Source organism: Ranitomeya imitator, chromosome 10 (assembly GCF_032444005.1).
Source record: "Ranitomeya imitator isolate aRanImi1 chromosome 10, aRanImi1.pri, whole genome shotgun sequence".
Taxonomy (NCBI): domain Eukaryota; kingdom Metazoa; phylum Chordata; class Amphibia; order Anura; family Dendrobatidae; genus Ranitomeya; species Ranitomeya imitator.
The window spans coordinates 10,796,608-10,819,132 of record NC_091291.1 but is presented as its reverse complement, the minus strand read 5'-3'; the positions used below and the strand labels follow the sequence as shown (position 1 = coordinate 10,819,132).

At 43.3% G+C, this 22,525-nt stretch overlaps 2 protein-coding genes across 2 annotated transcripts; both read right to left on the bottom strand.

Moving 5' to 3' along the window:
• Positions 1 to 8,903, bottom strand: LOC138652017 (alpha-tectorin-like). The gene is made up of 8 exons (XM_069742705.1): positions 8,839 to 8,903; positions 7,505 to 7,558; positions 7,381 to 7,419; positions 6,709 to 6,839; positions 1,405 to 1,686; positions 1,144 to 1,281; positions 839 to 998; positions 1 to 436 (listed from the first exon to the last, which is right to left on the bottom strand). Exons 1-8 carry the CDS (start codon positions 8,888 to 8,890, stop codon positions 264 to 266), a joined length of 1,029 nt encoding a protein of 342 aa, XP_069598806.1. The 5' UTR covers positions 8,891 to 8,903; the 3' UTR covers positions 1 to 263.
• Positions 8,904 to 15,116: 6,213 nt separating this feature from the next.
• On the bottom strand, positions 15,117 to 22,282 carry LOC138652027 (alpha-tectorin-like). The gene is made up of 8 exons (XM_069742724.1): positions 22,171 to 22,282; positions 21,782 to 21,842; positions 21,590 to 21,622; positions 18,333 to 18,463; positions 17,670 to 17,951; positions 17,366 to 17,503; positions 17,090 to 17,249; positions 15,117 to 15,551 (listed from the first exon to the last, which is right to left on the bottom strand). The coding sequence occupies exons 2-8, from the start codon at positions 21,816 to 21,818 to the stop codon at positions 15,379 to 15,381; spliced, it is 954 nt and encodes a 317-aa protein (XP_069598825.1). The 5' UTR covers positions 21,819 to 21,842; positions 22,171 to 22,282; the 3' UTR covers positions 15,117 to 15,378.
• Between the last annotated feature and the right edge of the window lie 243 nt (positions 22,283 to 22,525).

Here is a 22,525-nt window from a genome sequence, read left to right as displayed (position 1 = left end):
TGGTCAGAAGCCTTTTATTATCACATGACATCCTATATGGACGGATTACATCTTATTTGTGGCTATGCTGACATGTCTGACAGCTATTTGAAGCAATGATGTGCGGCATCTCGCAGCGACCAGTCAGCAGGGCAGTGTATGCATAAGGGTGGTCTCTACGGGGGGAGGGCACTACAGACATGGGGCAGGTCTCCCACCGCTCTGTAGGACCTCTTGGTTGCCCGATAAGAAGCCCTGGGCAATCAGATGTGCCGGTGGATCACTTAGAAACAGAGTTTCTTCTCGATCTTGCAGGTGAAGAAAGGTCCAGATTCTTCACAGGTGCCGGACCCCGGACATTTCTCCTCCGCACAGGACACCTTACCGCCCTGACACCTGCACTTAGTGCTGCACGAGGCCTCGCTCCAGAAATCCTCACCTTCCTTAGCAAACTGTGCTGTGATAAAGAAATAATGGAAAGTGATATCAGAATGTTCCCAAAAACTGCAGCAGCAGCAGCACAGGGTGCTGCAATAAAACCTGCGTCGCGGGACCCAGGCCTGATGGGCAGAGGGGGGTCCGCGTCTCACCTGCCCACCGGGCCCCATACACCAGTCAGGGCGGCCCTGCACCTCAGCATCCGATTGGACAACTTAGCTGTCCATCAAATACTGACAGCTCAGCATGCTGATGCTGGCGGTGACAGGAGTCAACAGATACTGATGATGGCGGTGACAGGGGTTACAAGATACTGATGATGGCGGTGACAGGGGTCACCAGATAACAGTATTTGTTATTTTCGTTCCTGTTTTTATTTTCTTACTTGTTATTATGCACCTTGTAATAAACAAGGAAATACCTTGGAAGATGCAGCCCCCGGAAACCTTAAAGTCATCGACCTGGAATACCCATCGTCCAGGGTAATTGACATTAGATGTGGTCTCGATCTTTAGCACCTCGTTAGTTCTGGATCCGGGAATATTGAAGTAATGAGTGTCATCTCCGCTGTTAAATCCGGCCTGTGATATACATATATATATATATACAGTGTTACAATGTATCTGGGGAACTTCCAGAAGAAAACACAGTGCAGAAATCTGCTGAAATTCCTGAAAGCACCAGCAGGTGGCGATATGACACAGTATTTACGCTTGTTTTACACACCTGAGCCGGGGTCCCACCCAGTCCAGTGTAGGGGTCTCCACCGCTGGCGGTCCCAGTCGTCCACTGGATGCCACCGTAATTTAAAATGGTGATATAATTATAGCCGTCACTGGTGAGGACGGCCTGGAAGGTGTTCACCTAATAGAGGAAATGACATGAAAAGAGTATTAAAAGTTTATAAAGTTTGCTATTAGGAAAAAAATATTGTTTGCAAGTGATACTAGCAATGACAGAGACTATTAATGTGTATGTATATCTGACCTTTCTAGATTTTGAACCATAATACGCTACTTTGTCCCAGGTGGCCACGAACGCCCATGTGGCCTTATAGTGCAGATCCGGCAGGTACTTCGTCATATCCGCTGATATGTTCCGCAGAAGATCAGGGTCTGTGCTTTGCCGATAGTACACAGTGCCCCCCAAACGATTGTTCACGTCTCCCCAGAAGGGGGTGACAAATGTTTCTCCATTAGTCAGGGGGAAAGCATTTGGGGTGTATTTGGAAACTGCCTTGTTAAATGAAATCACTCCATTATTATTTACCTGCAAAAGATGAAAAAAATGAATAAAGTTAAGATTTAGATTGTGTCCGAAATACCATGTATCACCCACAGGTGGCGATAACCACAAATGCTGCCGGATCGCTCCAGGCTAAAAGGAAACTGAACTAAAATTCTGAAAAAACATCATGAATGGAGGAGGTTTTTTTTTTTTTGGGGGGGGGGGGATATTCAATTTTTTAGACCAAATTTTATGATTTCTAACGGAATGTGACCCCTTGCAAGGAAATTTGGGAAGATCCAATGACAACTCCTAAGTACCAGGATCACAGCTTTGTTCTTGGTTTTGTCTGGAACAGTGCTGTTATTGTCACTAGAAGAGAGTCAGAGACACCTTCATTACAGTGCAGATTACTGCAGGATGGTGCTGTACATAGAGGGGCTCAGAGGATGGGGCTGTACATAGAGGGGCTGAGAGAAGCAATGTAATCCAGGATGAGGCTGTACATAGAGGTGCTGTGAGGAGTGATGTACTGTAGGATGGGGTTGTACATACAGGGGCTGACAGGATGGAGCTGTACATAGAGGGGCTTATAGGATGGAGCTGTACATAGAGGGGCTGAGAGGATGGGGCTATACATAGAGGGGCTGAGAGGATGGGGCTGAACATAGAGGGAGGGGCTGAGAGGATGGGGCTGTACATAGAGGGGCTGAGAGAAGCGATGTACTGCAGGATGAGGCTGTACATAAAGGTGCTGTGAGGAGTGATGTACTGTAGGATGTGGTTGTACATACAGGGGCTGAGAGGATAGGGCTGTACATAGAGGGGCTGTGGATGGGGCTGTACATAGAGGGGCTGAAAGGATGGGGCTGTACATAGAGGGGCTGAGAGGATGGGGCTGAACATAGAGGGGCTGAGAGAAGCGATGTACTGCAGGATGAGGCTGTACATAGAGGTGCTGTGAGGAGTGATGTACTGTAGGATGGGGTTGTACATACAGGGGCTAACAAGATGGAGCTGTACATAGAGGGGCTGAGAGGATGGAGCTGTACATAGAGGGGCTGAGAGGATGGGGCTGTACATAGAGGGGCTGAGAGGATGGGGCTGTACATAGAGGGGCTGAAAGGATGGGCATGTACATAGAGGGGCTGAGAGGATGGGGCTGTACATATAGGGGCTGAGAGGATGGGGCTGTACATAGAGGGGCTGAGAGGATGGGGTTGTACATACAGGGGCTGACAAGATGGAGCTGTACATAGAGGGGCTGAGAGGATGGAGCTGTACATAGAGGGGCTGAGAGGATGGAGCTGTACATAGAGGGGCTGAACGGATGGGGCTATACATAGAGGGGCTGAGAGGATGGGGCTGTACATAGAGGGGCTGAGAGGATGGGGCTGTACATAGAGGGGCTGAAAGGATGGGGATGTACATAGAGGGGCTGAGAGGATGGGGCTGTACATAGAGGGGCTGAAAGGATGGGGATGTACATAGAGGGGCTGAGAGGATGGGGCTGTACATAGAGGGGCTGAGAGGATGGGGCTGTACATAGAGGGGCTGAGAGAAGCGTTGTACTGCAGGATGAGGCTGTACATAGAGGTGCTGTGAGGAGTGATGTACTGTAGGATGGGGTTGTACATACAGGGGCTGAGAGGATAGGGCTGTACATAGAGGGGCTGAGGATGGGGCTGTACATAGAGGGGCTGAAAGGATGGGGCTGTATATAGAGGGACTGAGAGGATGGGGCTGTACATAGAGGGGCTGAGAGAAGCGATGTACTGCAGGATGAGGCTGTACATAAAGGTGCTGTGAGGAGTGATATACTGTAGGATGTGGTTGTACATACAGGGGCTGAGAGGATAGGGCTGTACATAGAGGGGCTGAGGATGGGGCTGTACATAGAGGGGCTGAAAGGATGGGGCTGTACATAGAGGGGCTGAGAGGATGGGGCTGAACATAGAGGGGCTGAGAGAAGCGATGTACTGCAGGATGAGGCTGTACATAGAGGTGCTGTGAGGAGTGATGTACTGTAGGATGGGGTTGTACATACAGCGGCTGACAAGATGGAGCTGTACATAGAGGGGCTGAGAGGATGGAGCTGTACATAGAGGGGCTGAGAGGATGGAGCTGTACATAGAGGGGCTGAGAGGATGGGGCTGTACATAGAGGGGCTGAGAGGATGGAGCTGTACATAGAGGGGCTGAGAGGATGGGGCTGTACATAGAGGGGCTGAGAGGATGGGGCTGTACATAGAGGGGCTGAAAGGATGGGGATGTACATAGAGGGGCTGAGAGGATGGGGCTGTACATATAGGGGCTGAGAGGATGGGGCTGTACATAGAGGGGCTGAGAGGATGGGGTTGTACATAGAGGGGCTGAGAGGATGGAGCTGTACATAGAGGGGCTGAGAGGATGGGGCTATACATAGAGGGGCTGAGAGGATGGGGCTGTACATAGAGGGGCTGAAAGGATGGGGCTGTACATAGAGGGGCTGAGAGGATGGGGATGTACATAGAGGGGCTGAGAGGATGGGGCTGTACATAGAGGGGCTGAAAGGATGGGGATGTACATAGAGGGGCTGAGAGGATGGGGCTGTACATATAGGGGCTGAGAGGATGGGGCTGTACATAGAGGGGCTGAGAGGATGGGGTTGTACATAGAGGGGCTGAGAGGATGGAGCTGTACATAGAGGGGCTGAGAGGATGGGGCTATACATAGAGGGGCTGAGAGGATGGGGCTGTACATAGAGGGGCTGAGAGGATGGGGCTGTACATAGAGGGGCTGAAAGGATGGGGATGTACATAGAGGGGCTGAGAGGATGGGGCTGTACATAGAGGGGCTGAAAGGATGGGGATGTACATACAGGGGCTGAGAGGATGGGGCTGTACATAGAGGGGCTGAGAGGATGGGGCTGTACATAGAGGGGCTGAGAGAAGCGTTGTACGGCAGGATGAGGCTGTACATAGAGGGGCTGTGAGGAGTGATGTACTGTAGGATGGGGTTGTACATACAGGGGCTGAGAGGATAGGGCTGTACATAGAGGGGCTGAGGATGGGGCTGTACATAGAGGGGCTGAAAGGATGGGGCTGTATATAGAGGGGCTGAGAGGATGGGGCTGTACATAGAGGGGCTGAGAGGATGGGGCTGTACATAGAGGGGCTGAGAGGATGGGGCTGTACATAGAGGGGCTGAGAGGATGGGGCTGTACATAGAAGGGCTGAGAGGAGTGAGATATTGCATGATCAGGGTGTTTATAGAAGGGTCAAGAGATCCAGAGCCTCCTTCATTACAATGCAGAGAGCTCATACCAGGCAGCAGCAGCATGAATGTGTGCTGTTAAATAAGAGAAGTGATGCACTGCATGATGGGACTAAGAGGAAAGATATATTGCAGGATGGGACTGAGAGGAAAGATATATTGCAGGATGGGCCTGTCAATAGAAAGGCTGAGAGGCGTTATGTACTTTAGGATGGGGCTGTGTATAGTTAGCTGAAAGCAGAGATTTATTGCATGATGGGCCTGTTTCTAGAAGGGTTAGAGACTCAGAGCCTCCTTCCTTACGGTGAGAGAGCTCATGCTAGGATGCAGCAGTGTGTATGTGTGCTGGTAAATAAGAGGAGTGATGTACTACAGGATGGGACTGAGATGAGAGATATAAAACATGATGAGCCTGTACATAGAGGGGTTGAGAGTAGTTATGTACTGTAGGATGAGGCTGTGTATAGGGGCTGAAAAGAGAGATACATTTCATGATAGAACAGTTTATAGAAGGGTCAGAGCCTCCTTTGTTACAGTGCAAAGTGCTCATACCAGGAAGAGGTAGTGTGCATGTTTGCTGGTACATAAGAGGAGTAATGTACTGCAGGATGGGGCTGAGAGGAGAGATATACTAGGATGGGGTGTACATAAGGGGGCTGAGAGGAGGGATAAACTGTAGGATGGAGCTGTTATAGGGGCTGAAAAGAGATATATTGCATGATATTGCTGTCTATAGAGGGGTCAGAGTCATAATATACTGAGAGGAGTGATGCACTGCAGGCTGAGGCTGTAGAGGGACTGAGAAGAGCAATGTACTCTAGGATGGGGCTGTGTATAGGGGCTGAAAGGAGAGATACATTGCTGTTTATAGAGGAGTCAGAAGCATAAAATACTGAGAGGAGGGATGCACTGCAGGATGGGGCTGAATGGAATAATATATTGCAGGAAGGGGTTGAATATAAAGGGGATGAAAGAAGAGGCATTCTGCTAGATGAGGCTGTATATAGAGAGGCTGAAAGGAGAGATGCACTGTACGATGGGGCTGTATAATGAGAGGCTGAGAGGAATTGGGCAGTGTTTTTTGCCTGCTGCTGACAGATCAGTGATGAGAAACTCCCAATGCTGCTCCATTGTGGAGCAGTACAGTAGAGTTGAGCTCTGCTAGATACCAGCCAAAAATTATACAAAAGAACGCACAAGCAGCTATACTACTGTAAACAGCAGAAGATAAAATTGATCAGGCAGGGAACAGAGAGTGTGCACAAAAGCATAAGGTGAACCATGCACTGAGATTAGCGTGATGATAACTCGTGGGAAAGGTTAGTCTGAGAGGAGAGGGAGGGAGGTGACTGCAGCACTCAGGAGAAGCAGGGTGCTTATGGCAAATGTTTTAGCTGCCAAAAATAGGAATCTGGAAACAAATAGAGGCAGAGAGAGATGAAAAAGATACAAAGGTACACGAAAGAATTTATAGACATATTAATAAACAGTATGCATTTACTCTGCTTTGTGAAAGATACTGTGATTCTTGGAGTAACCATTTAGCTTTGATGCTGTTTTAGATCTTCTTCAAAGAGACCATCTTGACGATATCCTAAGCGTACAAATCATGCCCTTAAATCTGTCTCTTTGGTTTGGCTGATAACGCAAATAATTGCCTTCTGAAAGTTTGAAAATTGATTTACCGAATAATCGACTATAGGGGGCACTAGTGACACAGTTTTCTTTGTTCTCCAGGTGAGTCATAAAAGTATTGCTTAGTAGTCCCTAAACATATCAATAAAATAATAAAACATTGAAAAGTTCTTACATATAAAGATTTGTATTTTTTGCCAAAAAATGTAAATTCAATGGAAAGTCGCACTTCACCGGATGCTCCATCATCTTGAAGGGGGGTCGTTAAGTCACTCTGACGAGGACCATATGGATAGAGAACCTCATCTAGATCACAGGAAAACAAAATATATTGACAGCTAGCGCACAAATACACAAAAAACGAATTGCATGCTTAGATTATCATTAGCTTGATGATAACTCAGCTAGATGGGGCTTATCAGGAGCACAAAGAAGAGTAGAGAGGGAGGGGTGTGCAGCACCAAGGAGAAGCAAGTGCTGCTGAGAAATGTAGCTTTAGGTGATAAGAATAGGATGGCCCATTCATGACCATAGGGGAGATTATAGATGAAAACTAAACAGAGGTACAAAAAAATTCACATTATATGGGGTTAATTCTATATATTAACAATAAATATGCACTTACTGTGCTTTGTGAAAAATAACGGGATCTGGCGACAACCCTTTAAGAATCTCATACTATCATTTTCTTTATTATACATTACGAGGATTCTTCCATAGTACAACTTGGCCAGATTATTCTAACTTTTTTTTAACTATTATTATTTCTTATTTTTATTACCATTTTAGCAACTATCACAAAATCACTTAAAAGTAATTTAAAAAGAGGTGGAAAAAAATTTCTTACTTGATTCTGCTGTTCCGTACTCGCATTCTGAGATGAAAACTGTGCAAAAACATAAAACATGTTACATTTTTTTTTCCAGATTATTATTTTTTTTTATTTTCTTTTATTTTTTTTAAGCACTTACCCAACAGCGGTAACAAAAGCGCCCGTAACACAGACTTCATGTCGGCTGAGCTCTCTGAAATACCGAATAGAGATAACATTCACCTTTTAAGGATGAGCAATTTTTAGTTTTGTACTTTTTTTTTTCTTTCTTAGCATTATATCTTTTATATTTTTACGTCAACATGGCTATATCTAAAAAATAATATGTATGTGTAGTATAATGTACAAAAAGAAGTCCTGGAAACAATTTCACATGATATGAATTGGTGAAAAAAACTCAATTTTGCCATTTTTCAGGTGCTTTTATTTTTATTGTTTTCATTGTGTGCTTTCCCGGTAACACTTTAAAAAAAAAAAAAAAAATTATTACAAGTTGATTTTTCAACATATAGGGTCATATTCAATATTTGGTATTTTCTTTTTTCTTATGGTATCTGCCGGCATTTTTTGCACCAAAATCATCAAAATTTTCATGAGGTCAAAAATGGTAAAAATTTTTTTTTTTTTGCATCTTTCTATTACAAAAAGTTGCAAAATTTGCACCAAAAATTTCCGATGTACATTAAATAATTCTGGGAATGGGGAAACTAGTGTAGTAAAAAAAAGTAGCAAATGATAAATCGAGGATTTATCAAAACATCTGGAAACATTCTGAACCCCAAAAACATCGGCTTTTGCCATTTTCTAAGAACCATAACATTTTTATTTTTTTATTTTTATTTTTGCTTTTTTTTGTGTGTTGAGCTGACATTTCTATTGGTATAATTTTAAGGTGCATTTGATATTGCATATTTTTGTTTTCTATTTACGGTGTTTACCTTATGGATAATTCATTTTTCGTTTTGATAGATCAGATTCTTACAGATGCGGTATTAATTCATGTTTTTACATTACGTTTAAACTTGGGGAAAAATAGGCTGAATTTAAGCTTTTACGTCATTTATTTTTTAGTCCCCTTTGGGGACTTGAACCTGTGATCATTTGATCGTTCATACTCTAATCTTCAGTATTACAGCCCGTACTGGAAATTATGGTCGCCTACAAAGGTTAGGTTTTTATCTGCCATGGAAAATCATCAGGATTTTGCAACCTCATTGTTGGGATTGACTCATAGTTAGGTTAGGAGTTTGGTTAGTCGGCCATTATCAAAAATTATTTAAAAAAAAGAAACGAATTGAAATAGGTAAAAATATTAGCTATAGGCTGAAATGCATAAGCATTTCTGGTAAGTGTAGAGTTTTATGGATTTTTTTTAGTGTGGGGGTTATTCTAATCAGTGATCTGCCCCACTTGACCAAGTGAGGAAGAGCACCTGAGTGAATGGGATGATAGTGGGGCTGTAAATGCTCTTACCTCTATGTCGTCTGATCGATCCGAGCCTGAAGACACGCGGACACGATACCATAATCCGCGGTTTTATAGATTATGTGTCGAGGCGGGGACTTTGTAACGTTACGCCAGATCTTCAGCTCTGTATTTGAGCAGATGTTTACCCAGAGTAATAATAAAGAGGTAATTATGTAGTAGTTACAATATGGCCACATTGCCTCCATTTTCGCCGCTCGGCCCTTATCAAACAATGATTCAGAATTCTCCAGAATTCACTGAAAATCTAATCTATGAGAACAAATAACTAGGGGAAAAAAATATACGGAAACGAACAAAGCATAATGGAGTCTTTATGTTTCTTATCCTCTGTGTACAATGGGGCAGTAGTCTGGAAACTTGAAGGAAAATATTTGAGGGTTCACCGTCCACCCTACGTCTTTACAAGTTCACATCTTCTTTTGTTCTGGTTCATAAGTCCAGTCTTTGGCTCCACAGGACAAAAACCTAGAATCTTGCATTTTCCCTGTTAAATACCAATCTTTTAGTTGCTGTCCATTGTCTAAGATTATTTAGATCCTTCTGAACCCTTTCTTGGTCTTCTCTAGTGTTAGTTATCCCTCCTAACTTTGCATCGTCTGCAAATTTCTTCAGTTTACCTTCAGTTTCCTTACCTAGATCATTTATTTTAATGTTGAGCAACATTGGGGCCAGGACAGAGCCTTGTGGTCCCCACTTGTAACACTGGGGCCAGGACAGAGCCTTGTGGTCCCCACTTGTAACACTGGGGCCAGGACAGAGCCTTGCGGTCCTCATGTGTAACACTGGGGCCAGGCAGAGCCTTGTGGTCCTCACGTGTAACACTGGGGCCAGGACAGAGCCTTGTGGTCCCCACTTGTAACGCTGGGGCCAGGACAGAGCCTTGCAGTCCTCATGTGTAACACTGGGGCCAGGACAGAGCCTTGCGGTCCTCATGTGTAACACTGGGGCCAGGACAGAGCCTTGTGGTCCCCACTTGTAACACTGGGGCCAGGCAGAGCCTTGTGGTCCTCACGTGTAACACTGGGGCCAGGGCAGAGCCTTGTGGTCCCCACGTGTAATGCTGGGGCCAGGACAGAGCCTTGTGGTCCCCACGTGTAACACTGCGGCCAGGACAGAGCCTTGTGGTCCCCATTTGTAACACTGGGGCCAGGACAGAGCCTTGTGGTCCCCATGTGTAAAACTGGGCCCAGAACAGAGCCTTGTGGTGGCCACTTGTAACACTGGGGCCAGGACAGAGCCTTGTGGTCCTCACGTGTAACACTGGGGCCAGGACAGAGCCTTGTGGTCCCCATTTGTAACACTGGGGCCAGGATAGAGCCTTGCAGTCCTCATGTGTAACACTGGGGCCAGGACAGAGCCTTGTGGTCCCCACGTGTAACACTGGGGCCAGGACAGAGCCTTGTGGTCCCCACGTGTAACACTGGGGCCAGGACAAAGCCTTGTGGTCCCCATGTGTAACACTGGGGCCAGGACAGAGACTTGTGATCCCCACGTTTAACACTGCGGCCAGGACAGAGCCTTGTGGTCCCCACGTGTAACACTGGGCCAGGACAGAGCCTTGTGGTCCCCACGTGTAACACTGGGGCCAGGACAGAGACTTGTGATCCTCACGTTTAACACTGGGGCCAGGACAGAGCCTTGTGGTCCCCACGTGTAACACTGGGCCAGGACAGAGCCTTGTGGTCCCCATTTGTAACACTGGGGCCAGGACAGAGCCTTGTGGTCCCCACGTGTAACACTGGGGCCAGGACAAAGCCTTGTGGTCCCCATGTGTAACACTGGGGCCAGGACAGAGACTTGTGATCCCCACGTTTAACACTGGGGCCAGGACAGAGCCTTGTGGTCCCCACGTGTAACACTGGGCCAGGACAGAGCCTTGTGGTCCCCACGTGTAACACTGGGGCCAGGACAGAGACTTGTGATCCCCACGTGTAACACTGGGGCCAGGACAGAGACTTGTGATCCCCACGTTTAACACTGGGGCCAATACAGAGCCTTGCGGTCCTCATGTGTAACACTGGGGCCAGGACAGAGCCTTGTGGTCCCCACGTATAACACTGGGGCAGGACAGAACCTTGTGGTCCCCATATTTAACCCGGGGGCCAGGACAGAGCCTTGTGGTCCTCACGTGTTACACTGCTGCCAGGACAGACCCTTGTGGTCCCCACGTGTAACATTGGGGTCAGGACAGAACCTTGTGGTCCCCACCTGTAACCCGGGGGCCAGGACAGAGCCTTGTGGTCCTCACGTGTAACACTGCTGCCAGGACAGAGCCTTGTGGTCCCCACGTGTAACACTGTAGCACTTGAGATAACGTCCTTGTTCCTCAGGAACCGAGGAGTAACGGGTGGGGATAATAATCTCTCTCCTTCAGGGTGACCCACAAGTATGGGCATTCTATCTCCTGTCTGACTCCCTGTTGCTCCAGACAGTGGAAGATTTTTTTCTGGTACTAGGTCATATATATGATGACCCCCACCGTGTCTCCCTGGCTGAGTCCACACTACATCAACTTCGGCAGGCAGACCGGCTAGCTGAGGAATATTGCTCTAAGCTTCGGAGATGGTCCGCTGACACTCTGTGGAATGACATCACGCTCCATGGCCAGTTCTGTGAAGGGCCATCAGTAAGGGTGAAAGATGCCTTAGCCCTGTAAGAGACTCCAGCTTCCCTTGAGGAGGCCAAGTCTCTGGCTATCTTGGTGGATCACCGTCTTCGCCAGAGACATAAAGTGACACCTCAATGTGCTGGAGGTTCGGGACAAAGGGAAACCTGGTCTGAGTCATCTGAGGAACCCATGCAGTTGGGTGAGGTGACTTATTCTGGAATGCAGTCTGTTGTTTGGTACAAAGGGAAATAAGTTATTACTGTGGTAGAAAAGGTAATTTCGTGGGCACGTGTTCTTCCCTATCTCAATGTAAACAGCCGCCGGAAAACTAAGGAGCTTGCGGGGTGATTAGCAACCCGGATGTACATATCTCATCCATGGGTAGGACACAATTTTTCTGAAATCCATCTGGGCAAAAACAAGGTAGTTATTTCTGCCTTTCTGGACAGTAGGGTGGGATTTAACTTGATCGATGCTAGGTTCGTCCAGATCCAGGACCTCAGATCCAGGAGTAAGTGCTGGGCATCCGGCTTGCAAGGGTGGATGCTCAGTCTATGCCTCAATACCTGGATGACTTTGGGGATGTGTTCTCGGAGCAGGGTTGCCAAGAACTTCATCCCCATCGTCATTATGACTCCGCTATTAATCTTGTCCGTGGGGCTAAGCTGCCTAAGAGCGGACTATATAATATCTCTTCCAGAGTGGCAGGCCATGAAGGACTATATTGTGGAAAGTTTGGCAAAGGGTCATAACAGATCATCCTCATCCTCCATTGCTCTGGGATTTTGCTTTGTAAAGAAGAAAAACGGGGGGTAGGCGACTGCCTAGATTTCCGCGAACTCAATCAGATCACGGTCTGGGATCCATATTCGCTCCCTCTCAGCCAGGACCTCTTTAATCAAATTGTAGGAGTTAAATGGTTTTCTAAACTGGGTCTCAGGGGAGGGGGTATAATCTCATTTTTATTAAAGAGGGGGATGAGTGGAAAACAATATGCCTGAGGGACACTATGAGAACCTTGTGATGCCATTTGGGTTGACGAATGCTCCCACCATCTCTCAGCACTTTGTAAATGACTTCTTTAGTCACCTTGCAGGTATATTTATTGTGATCTATCTTGATGACATATTAATTTATTCACCTGACCCTGAGTTACATCAGGTACATGTCAGGCAGGTCTTACAGATACTCAGAGACAATAAATTATTTGTCAAACCAGAGGAATGTGTGTTCTCGGTTGAGGAGATCCCTTTTCTAGGATATGTGCTATCGTCCACTGGTTTTTGCATGGATCCGGTGAACATCCGGGCAGTACTGGAGTGGGATTATCCTGAGGATTTTAAGGTGTTACAGCAGAATTTGGGTGTCGCCAACTATTACCGTAAGTTCATGAAAATTTTTTGGGCAGTGGCCAAACCTCTGATGATATGACCAGAAAAGGGACAGACTTTCCCAAAAAGTCCAGCCAGGGAGGCATTTGATACCTTGAAGGAGTGTTTTGCATCTGCACCAATTCTCGTACAGCCTAACGTCACTCAGTCTTTCATTTTAGAAGTTGACGCATCTGCAGTGGGGGTGTGGGCTGTATCGTTACAGGGTGCGTCTCCTGGTAAATGGCATCTGGTAAACTGTTTGTGCCGGTGAATCTCCATCTGAGAGATCATCATGATTCAGTCTTGGCCGGACATCATGGTAGTAAAGCCACCACAGTTCTTCTTACTCGGCGTTTTTGGTGGTTAGGGGTACAGCAGGATGTCCAGGAGTATGTAGCTGCCTGCATTGTCTGTGAACATTCTAAAACCTCTCATACTCATCCATCTGAGTCTCTCCAACCATTGACGATTCCCAGTAGACCTTGGACTCATTTATCTTTTGATTTTGTCTCTGATCTACTCGTGCCGGCAGGTAATACTGTAATTTTGGTGGTTTTGGTGGACAGATTCAGTAAAATGTCACATTTTATTGCGCTACTCGCTTTACCTAACGCTAAGACCTTGGCGTAGGTTTTCATCAGTGAGATGGTAAAATTACATGGGATCCCTACTGATATTGTGTCTGACTTGGGGGTGCAGTTTATTCCCAAATTTTAAATGGCGTTTTGCACTCGTTTGGAGATGCAGCTGTTGTTTTCTTCAGCATTTCACCTGCAGTCTAATGAGCAAACTGAACGGGTTAACCAGACTCTTATCTTAGGTGTTTTGTGTCTGAGAATCAGGAGGACTGGGTTACTTACTTACCTCTAGCTGAATTTGCGGTACATAATTGTTGTCATGAGTCTACTGGTAAGTCCCCGTTTTTCGGGCTTACGGGTTTCATCCTCACTTCAGCTCATTTAATAGGAATCGTTCTTCTAGAATATCTGAAGAAGAACAATTTTTATCATCAATTACGTCTGTGTGGCAAGGGGTTATTGATAATTTGAGGAAGATGGGGTCCAAATATAAGAGTGTGCTGAGAAGTTTGGTGGGTCCGAACCTGTGTGTTGGTGACTTGGTGTGGTTGTCCTCCAGGAACATTAAGTTGAAGGTTCCCCCTTGGGTCCTTATAAGATTGTGGCCGTCATCAAACCCCATAGCATTCCGCCTTGCTGCTCACTTTTAGGATCCATAGTGTGTTTCATTGAACTCTACTACAAAAATTCTTTGCGTCCACTGTACCATCACCGCTACTGCCATCTCCAGTCATTGTGGATGGAAATTTGGAATTCCAAATAGCCAAAAATCGTTGATTCTCACTTAGTTCGTCGGTCGCTTTAATATCTGGTACACTGGAAGGGATATGGTCCTGAAGAGAGGATGTGGTTAACCACAGCATCTGACGTCCACGCGTCCAGGCTGATCTTATCTTTTAATGTGGCACAAGCTAATAAACCCAGTTCTGAGGTTTCGGAGGTCCCTCGTAGAACGGGGGGTAGTGTCACAGGTTTTCCGTGACAGAGAGGAGCCAGGAGACTGCAGCGTCTGATTTCTCCTACTCCTGTGCTGATTAGAAGCATTTCACCTTCATATTAAATGGTGCCGGTTTCTTTTAGCAGTGCAGGGGTTACTCTACTGTGTTGAGAGCTCCTGGAGATTTCCTGCATTAAGGCTCTCAGCTGTTCACTGTCAGCCACTCCCTTCTCCTATATAATCTGGGCTCTGGCTAGCACTCATTGTCAGAGTTAGCTTATGCTGCATTGTTGGAGGTTGTTGTTGGTTGTTATTGGAGAAGGTGTTTGGTGGATTTATCTGTGACTGTTGCTAGATTTTTAGTGTGTTATAATTCCCTTTCTTCTCCTACTTTGCATTAACACCATCCTCCACTCCCTGGTGCGTTCCTCAGTTATATGTGTGTGTATATTTGCATGTTTGGTATTTTCCTTTACCCCTTTTTGTATTACCTTGTTAGTCTGGTTGGTTTATTAAAGTACACCACTACTCCCCTCTTCCCTGGGTGGGGGAAAAGTGCAGACTGAGGGTGGATTCTGGAGCTAACGCTAGGTACGTGGCCCCGGTGTCTTCACCATCAGAAGTAACCCAGGGAACAGAGCGAGCTAGTGCGCCCCCTAGCTTTAGGGAAAGAGAAGGAGCTCCTCGTCCCGGGACACCCGTCAACAGAGTCATGACAAATCCAATATTACTGACTTATCCAATGTATATACTGAGGACACGACACGTGGTCAGAAGTGTTTTATTATTGCATGATCCTCTGTATATGAAATACAGTTTATATCACTCACTTGAAACAATGACTAGTGTTTATATAAGTGGGGGTTTAGACGAGAAGGACCATAAGGAGATCTTCCCACCATTCTTTAAGACTTATTCTGCCATTGATTGCCCCATAGGTTGCCCACGGCTGTGACTAGATTTGATGTTACACTTGTACAGATCTGGGATATCATATGTTATGGCGGACGACGTCTTGACGCCATTGTCTTAGAAGCAGCCCTTGTCCTGAATCTTGCAGGTGAAGAAAGATCCTGAGGCTTCACAGGTGCCGGATCCCGGACATTTCTCCTCCGCACAGGACACCTTACCGCCCTGACACCTGCACTTAGTGCTGCACGAGGCCTCGCTCCAGAAATCCTCACCTTCCTTAGCAAACTTTGCTGTGATAAAGAAATAATGGAAAGTGACATCACTCGTGTGTCAGAGGATAGATGGATAATAGATAGATAATAGATTGATAGATAAAAAATATATAGATAATAGATAGACAATAGATAATAGATAGATAGATAATAGATAGATAGATAATAGATAATAGATAGATAGATAATAGATAATAGATAGATAGATAATAGATAGATAATAGATAGATAATAGATTGATAGATAAAAAATATATAGATAATAGATAGACAATAGATAATAGATAGATAGATAATAGATAGATAATAGATAGATAGATAGATAGATAATAGATAAATACCGTAGATAATAGATTGATGATAGATAGATAGATAGATAGATAGATAAATAATATATAGATAATAGATAGATGATAGATTATAGATAGATAATAGATAGATGATAGATAGATAGATATATTATAGATATATGATAGATAATAAATAGATAATAGATAAATAGATAATAGATAGATAGATTATAATAGATAGATAAATAAATAATCTTTATTTTTATATAGCGCTAACATATTCCGCAGCGCTTTTCAGTTTTTTGCACACATTATCATCGATGTCCCCGATGGGGCTCACAATCTAAATTCCCTATCAGTATGTCTTTGGAATGTGGGAAGAAACCGGAGAACCCGGAGAACCCTCGCAGATGTTGTCCTGGGTGAGATTTGAACCAAGGACTCCAGCGCTGCAATGCTAACCACTGAGCCATCGTGCTGCCCTGCCCTAGATAATAGCTAGATATATAATAGATAGATAATAGATAGATAGATAGATAGATAATAGATAGATAATAGATAGATAATAGATAGATAATAGATAATAGATAGATAATAGATAGATGATAGATAGATAATAGATCTATAGATGATAGATAAATAATAGATAGATAATAGATAGATAGATAGATAGATAGATAGATAGATAGATAGATAATAGAAGGGTAATAGATAGAAAATAGATATTAGATAGATAAAAGATAGATGATAGATAATAGATAGATAGTAGATAGATAATAGATAATAGATAGATAGTAGATAGATAATAGATAATAGATAGATAATAGATAGAAAATAGATAATAGACAGATAATAGACAGATAATAGATAAATAATAGATGATAATAGATAGATAATAGATAGATAATAGACATATAATAGATAGATAATAGATAGATAATATATAAATAATAGATAATAAATAAATAATAGATAGAAAATGAATAATAGATAGATAATAAATAATAGATAGAAATATAGATAATAGATAGGTAGATTTTGGAATTTATGGCTTAATAAATAGATGAATGGATTCATGGAGGGATGAACAGAGAGATGTATGAGAGGATGGACGGAGGGACGAAGAGATGGATGGATAGATGGAGGGAGGGATTTACAGAGGAACAGAGAGATAAATGGATGGATAGATTAAGGAATGATGGTTTTAATCATATATTATTTTTGCTTGTTTTCATTATCTTGTATCTTGCCATTAATAAGGAAATACCTTGGAAGATGCAGCCTCCGGGAACCTTAAAGTCGTCGACCTGGAATACCCATCGTCCAGGGTAATTGACATTAGTTGTGGTCTCGATCTTCAGCACCTCGTTAGTTCTGGACCCGGGAATATTGAAGTAATGAGTGTCATCTCCGCTGTTAAATCCGGCCTGTGATATACATATATATATATATACAGTGTTACATTGTATCTGGGGAACTTCCAGAACACAGATATCTGCCGACGCACCAGAGATCACCAGCAGGTGGCGCTTGTGTTACACACCTGAGCGGGGGTCCCACCCAGTCCCGTGTAGGCGTCCCCATCGCTGGCGGTCCCAGTCGTCCACTGGATGTCCCCGTAATTTAAGATGGCGATGTAGTTATAACCGTCACTGGTGAGGACGGCCTGGAAGGTGTTCACCTAATAGAGAAAATGTCAAAAATAGGTAAAAAAAAAAAAAGTTTAGAAACTTTGGTATTAGGAAAATAATTCTTCTTCCAGGTGGCATCAGAACTGGTAAATCTGCACATTGTCATCTTCTACCGCCATTGATACCAGTAGATTAATGGTTGTATGTATTTCTGACCTTTTTAGATGCAGACCCATAATAGGCTACTTTGTCCCAGGTGGCCACGAACGCCCATGTAGCTCTATAGTGCAGCACCGGCAGGTGCTCCTTCATGTCCTCCGATATCTTCTGCAGAAGATCAGGGTCTGTGCTTTCCCGGTAGTACACGGTGCCCCCTAAGTCATTGTCCACGTCTCCCCAAAAGGGGGTGACGAAAGTTTCTCCATTAGTGAGGGGGAAAGCGTCTGGGGTGTATTGGGAAACGGCCATATTGAATGAAATCACTCCATTATTATTTACCTGCAATATATAAAATTATAAATCAGATTGTGCCTGAAATACCACGTGTCACCTGCAGGGGGCGATAACATTAAACGTTAGATTAAAGGGAAATTAATTAAAAAAATGAAAAAAAAGGGGAAATGGGGTAGTCACCTAAAGGGGGCGATAAAGACAAAGTTTTCATTCTTCTAGGAAAGAGCTATTTTGCATACGTTTACGTTAAGACTTATAATACTAGGCTGGGACCTTGGACACTGTCATGGCGAAAAGTCAAATTTTTCCAAAAAATATTTGACAAGGACGGTAGATGACTACTGATAAAAGTTCCTAAAATTCTTGTAAAATCACTAAAAAATACCAGGAAAAAGATATTAAAAATAATTAAATAAATATTCTTACGTGAAGAGATTTATATTTTTTGCCGAAAAATTTAAACTCGATGGAGAGCTGCACTTCGCCAGAAGTCCCATCATCTTCCGTTGGGGTCACTTCGTCCCCCTGATCGAGACCATATGGGTAAAGAACATCATCTAGATCACAGGGGGGGAAAAAAAACAAGTAAGATTACTGTGAGCGACAGGAAGGGGAGAGGTTTCAGTGTTTTGGAGATCGGCTCTTATCCGTCACACTTTTCTGAGCATCTTCTTGTTGCCAAGACGGAATGAAAAGTTTGGTTTTAGTAGTAATTTCTGGAGATTCCCTGTTATACAAATATAATGAAGCTACGGTTATTCATTCCTTCCCCTAGGAGTTGCGTTAAGATTTTGAAAATGATCAAGTATGGCTTATTTCAGCATTTTTCCTTGTTACAGCTCACCATCTGGTGAGGAGGGGTATTGCAGGTAAAATCGATACATTAAAAAAATTAATATTGCTGTCAATGCAGTGAGCTCCCAAATCCCAATGTTTCCTTTATTTTTCTTTTTATATGACTGTTATATTCTTGCATCTATACTTATTTTATGTTATTGTTTACTTTCCAAACTTTCTGCCCATCTTCCGTTTGTGTCTCCAGACTACATTTCCCAGGAGGTAGTGTGCTCTGACCCACCTTTCAGTGCCCTCCCTCTCCACTTATAAAGCACCATCTTGAGACTACATTTCCCAGGAGTCAATGTGCTCTGACCCTCCTTGCAGTGCCCGCCCTTTCCACCTATAAAACACCATCCTGAGACTACATTTCCCAGGAGGCAATGTGCTCTGACCCACCTTTCAGTGCCCACCCTTTCCACCTATAAAACACCATCCTGAGACTACATTTCCCAGAAAGCAATGTGTTCTGACCCACCTTTCAGTGCCCACCCTTTCCACCTATAAAACAGCATCTTGAGACTACATTTCCCAGAAGGCAATGTGTTCTGACCCACCTTTCAGTGCCCACCTTTTCCACGTATAAAGCACCATCTTGAGACTACATTTCTCAGGAGGCAATGTGCTCTGACCCACCTTACTGTGCCCACCCTTTCCACCTATAAAGCACCATCCTGAGACTACATTTTCCAGGATGCAATGTGCTCTGACGCACCTTACAGTTCCTGCCCTTTCCACCTATAAAGCACCATCCTGAGACTACATTTCCCAGAAGGCAATGTGGTCTAACCCACCTTTCAGTACCCACTCTTTTCACCTCTAAAGCACCATCCTGAGATTACATTTCCCAGGAGGCAATGTGCTCTGACCCACCTTACAGTGCTCGCCCTTTCCACCTATATAGCACCATCCTGAGATTACATTTCCCAGGAGGCAGTGTGCTCTGACCCACCTTACAGTGCCTGCCCTTTCCACCTATAAAGCACCATCCTGAGACTACATTTCCCAATAGTCAGTGTGCTCAGTCCCAGATTTCAGTGCCCACTCTCTCCACCTATAAAGCACCATCCTGAGACTACATTTCCCAGGAGGCAGTGTGCTCTGACCCACCTTACAGTGCCCAACCTCTCCACCTATAAAGCACCATCCTGAGACTACATTTCCCAGGAGGCAGTCCGCTCAGTCCCAGATTTCAGTGCCTACTCTCTCCACCTATAAAGCACCATCTTGAGACTCCCATAGAGTCTCAAGGTGGATAAATCATTGTCTATAAAGTTTCGCTCTCGTAATGTTCCTCCTAACTGACTGACTATGAATTTTCTAGAGATTACCAATGTCCCAGGTGCTGATATTCACACCAAATAGTCTTGGTGTGCCCTAGGGGAACAATGAGGCAGAAACTAGAGCAGTAGTCCCCAATAGTGACGAGGGAATGTGCTAGGAGAAGGCGTTATCTGAGCATGCTCGGGTGCTAACTGAGTGACTACAGAATGCTCAAAAAATATCTTTGAGCCCCGTTTAAAGGCTGTTTGACAGCCACCACAAAATATACAGGGATTGCCTGTTTAAGTGGCAAAAAAAGAAAATTCGTAGAAAAAATATATTTACTTTTGTTCCCATTTTCCGAGACGCATAACATTTTTATTTTTCAGGATTTGAGGCTGAGTGATGGATTATTTTTTATTGCCTTGAGCTGACGTTTTTACTGATACGATGTTTTGATCGCTTTTTTATTGCAATGTTGTGGTGGTCAAAAAACCCCCTTAATTCTGACGTTTAGATTTTTTTCTCATCATTACGCCATTTACCCATCATATTAATTTATTTTATACTTTGATAGATCAAACTTTTTACGAACGCGGCGATACCAAATATGTGTATTTTTTATTGTTTTATTATTAGTGGGGCAAAAAAGGGGAGTGATTAGAATAGTGTTATTTTTATTTTCTTCATATTTTTACATTTTTTAAATTTTATTTTCACTGTATTTAATAGTCCCCATAGGGGATTTGAAGCTGCGATCATCCGATCGCTTGTGCTATACATAGCAGGGCATCAGCATGACATCACTGTTCAGATCACACAAGCTTAGTTTTCTTGCAAGCAAGGCTGTAGTGGCCACGCCTCCCATGACATCACCAATCACAGCTCACTACCCAGAGAACTGCTGGCTGTGCCCCGCCCCCTGCAACATTCCGCTCAAAGCACAGACAGGAAATCTCTGTACTCTGTGCTTTGAAAGTCGCCACATGTGAAAACTGGGAGGATAAAGCAAAATTTTAACAGCAAATAAATTAAGAAGTTTCTTCATTTTGCATAAATTTTACAATAATGCATTAATTTGCATACCCCCCCCAAAATCCCTTTAAGACCTGAATTAAATATTGCCGAATCCAAAAGAATTAAATGTCTATCGAATTCATACCTCTGGATGACTGCGGACTCTCCTTTATATAAGTATCTGACTTATTCTGTTCCACAATGTAACATTATTACATACATTGTTGCAGGTCATTTCTAGTCCCAAATTCTTACTGAATTCTTTCTCCACGATCATTAATTTTACCCCTGGTTTCTTTGATAAAAATTTGGCCAGATTATTCCAATTCTTGGAAAAAATTTTTTATAATATATATATTTTTTTAATATTATAAATTTGTATTTTTTAAACATTTTACCGTTTTGAATTTTTTTTTTATACTCATCACAAAATCAAATGTATAAAATATAAAAATAAATAAATAATATTAATAAATAATACATAACATAAATAAATAAATAAAATATAAAAATAAATAAGATAAGTATAAAATATAAAAAGAAAAGTGGAAAAAAAATATTCTTACTTGACTCCACTGATCCGTGCACTGAAATTAAAACTGCAAAAAAAAAATAAAAAAAAAATTTATATTTATCATGACTATTTTTGCTGTTTTTGAACATTTTGTTATAGTGAAAACAAAAAACTTTAAAAAATGTATTTATATTTTTTGCTATTTTTGAACATTTTTATTTTTATTTTTTTTTATAGCACTTACCCAGCAGCAGCAATGAAGTCACAGACGTGGTCTTCATGTTGACTAAGTTCTATCCAAAATACTGAAAGGGGAAAAAGAAAATATTTATTAATAAAGTCCTGAAGTTGGTAAATATTCCATTTAGTCATTTTGTTGCCCTCCTGAGCATCAGGTCTTGGGGTCACTTCTACTTTTATTCCCCCATATCTCCATAGCAAAAGAGAAGTCCAAATCCATGTGCATATTAGGATATGGGGCAAAATGCGTCAGCAAACCCCCCAAAATTAGATATTTTATATATTTTGTTTTTTTAAGTTGGAGATTATCCTAGTAAGTCATCTGCTCCACCTGACCAAGTGAGAAAGTGCACCTGTAAGGGATGATGTCGCAGCTGGAGGAAATGCTCTTACCTCTCTATAGTCTGATCGATCAGAGACTGAGGACACTCAGGCACGATATCATTTTATATATTAAATGCCCCGGGGTGGAGACATGATGTTACAGCAGATTTTAAGCTTTGCATGTGTGAAGAAGTGTACACAGCATGTAATAATAATATTGATGTATTTAAATAGTGAAAAAACATGGCCATATTGTCTCCTCTCACGCCGCTCTGCCCTTATCAAACAATGATTCACCATTTTCTACAAATCCGGATTTTGCAACTTTTAATAAATGAGAATAAAACCTCAGATTTATAAGTAATTAAGAATATTGAGCAATAATTAGATTTAAAGAATCTGCAGGTGCGAACGAGCCTTTATA

Excerpts from the sequence above, each read along its gene's own strand:
- LOC138652027 (XM_069742724.1), bottom strand. The coding sequence starts at position 21,818 with ATGAAGACCACGTCTGTGACTTCATTGCTGCTGCTGG. Across the intron at positions 17,952-18,332 it reads AAAAATATAAATCTCTTCAC|GTAAATAATAATGGAGTGAT; the intron begins GTAAGAATATTT and ends TATATATTGCAG. Across the intron at positions 17,504-17,669 it reads ATGGGTCTGCATCTAAAAAG|GTGAACACCTTCCAGGCCGT; the intron begins GTCAGAAATACA and ends TTTCTCTATTAG.
- LOC138652017 (XM_069742705.1), bottom strand. The coding sequence starts at position 8,890 with ATGGTATCGTGTCCGCGTGTCTTCAGGCTCGGATCGATCAGACGACAT. Across the intron at positions 999-1,143 it reads TGGGTGGGACCCCGGCTCAG|GCCGGATTTAACAGCGGAGA; the intron begins GTGTGTAAAACA and ends TGTATATCACAG. Across the intron at positions 437-838 it reads CGGGGGCTGCATCTTCCAAG|CACAGTTTGCTAAGGAAGGT; the intron begins GTATTTCCTTGT and ends TCTTTATCACAG.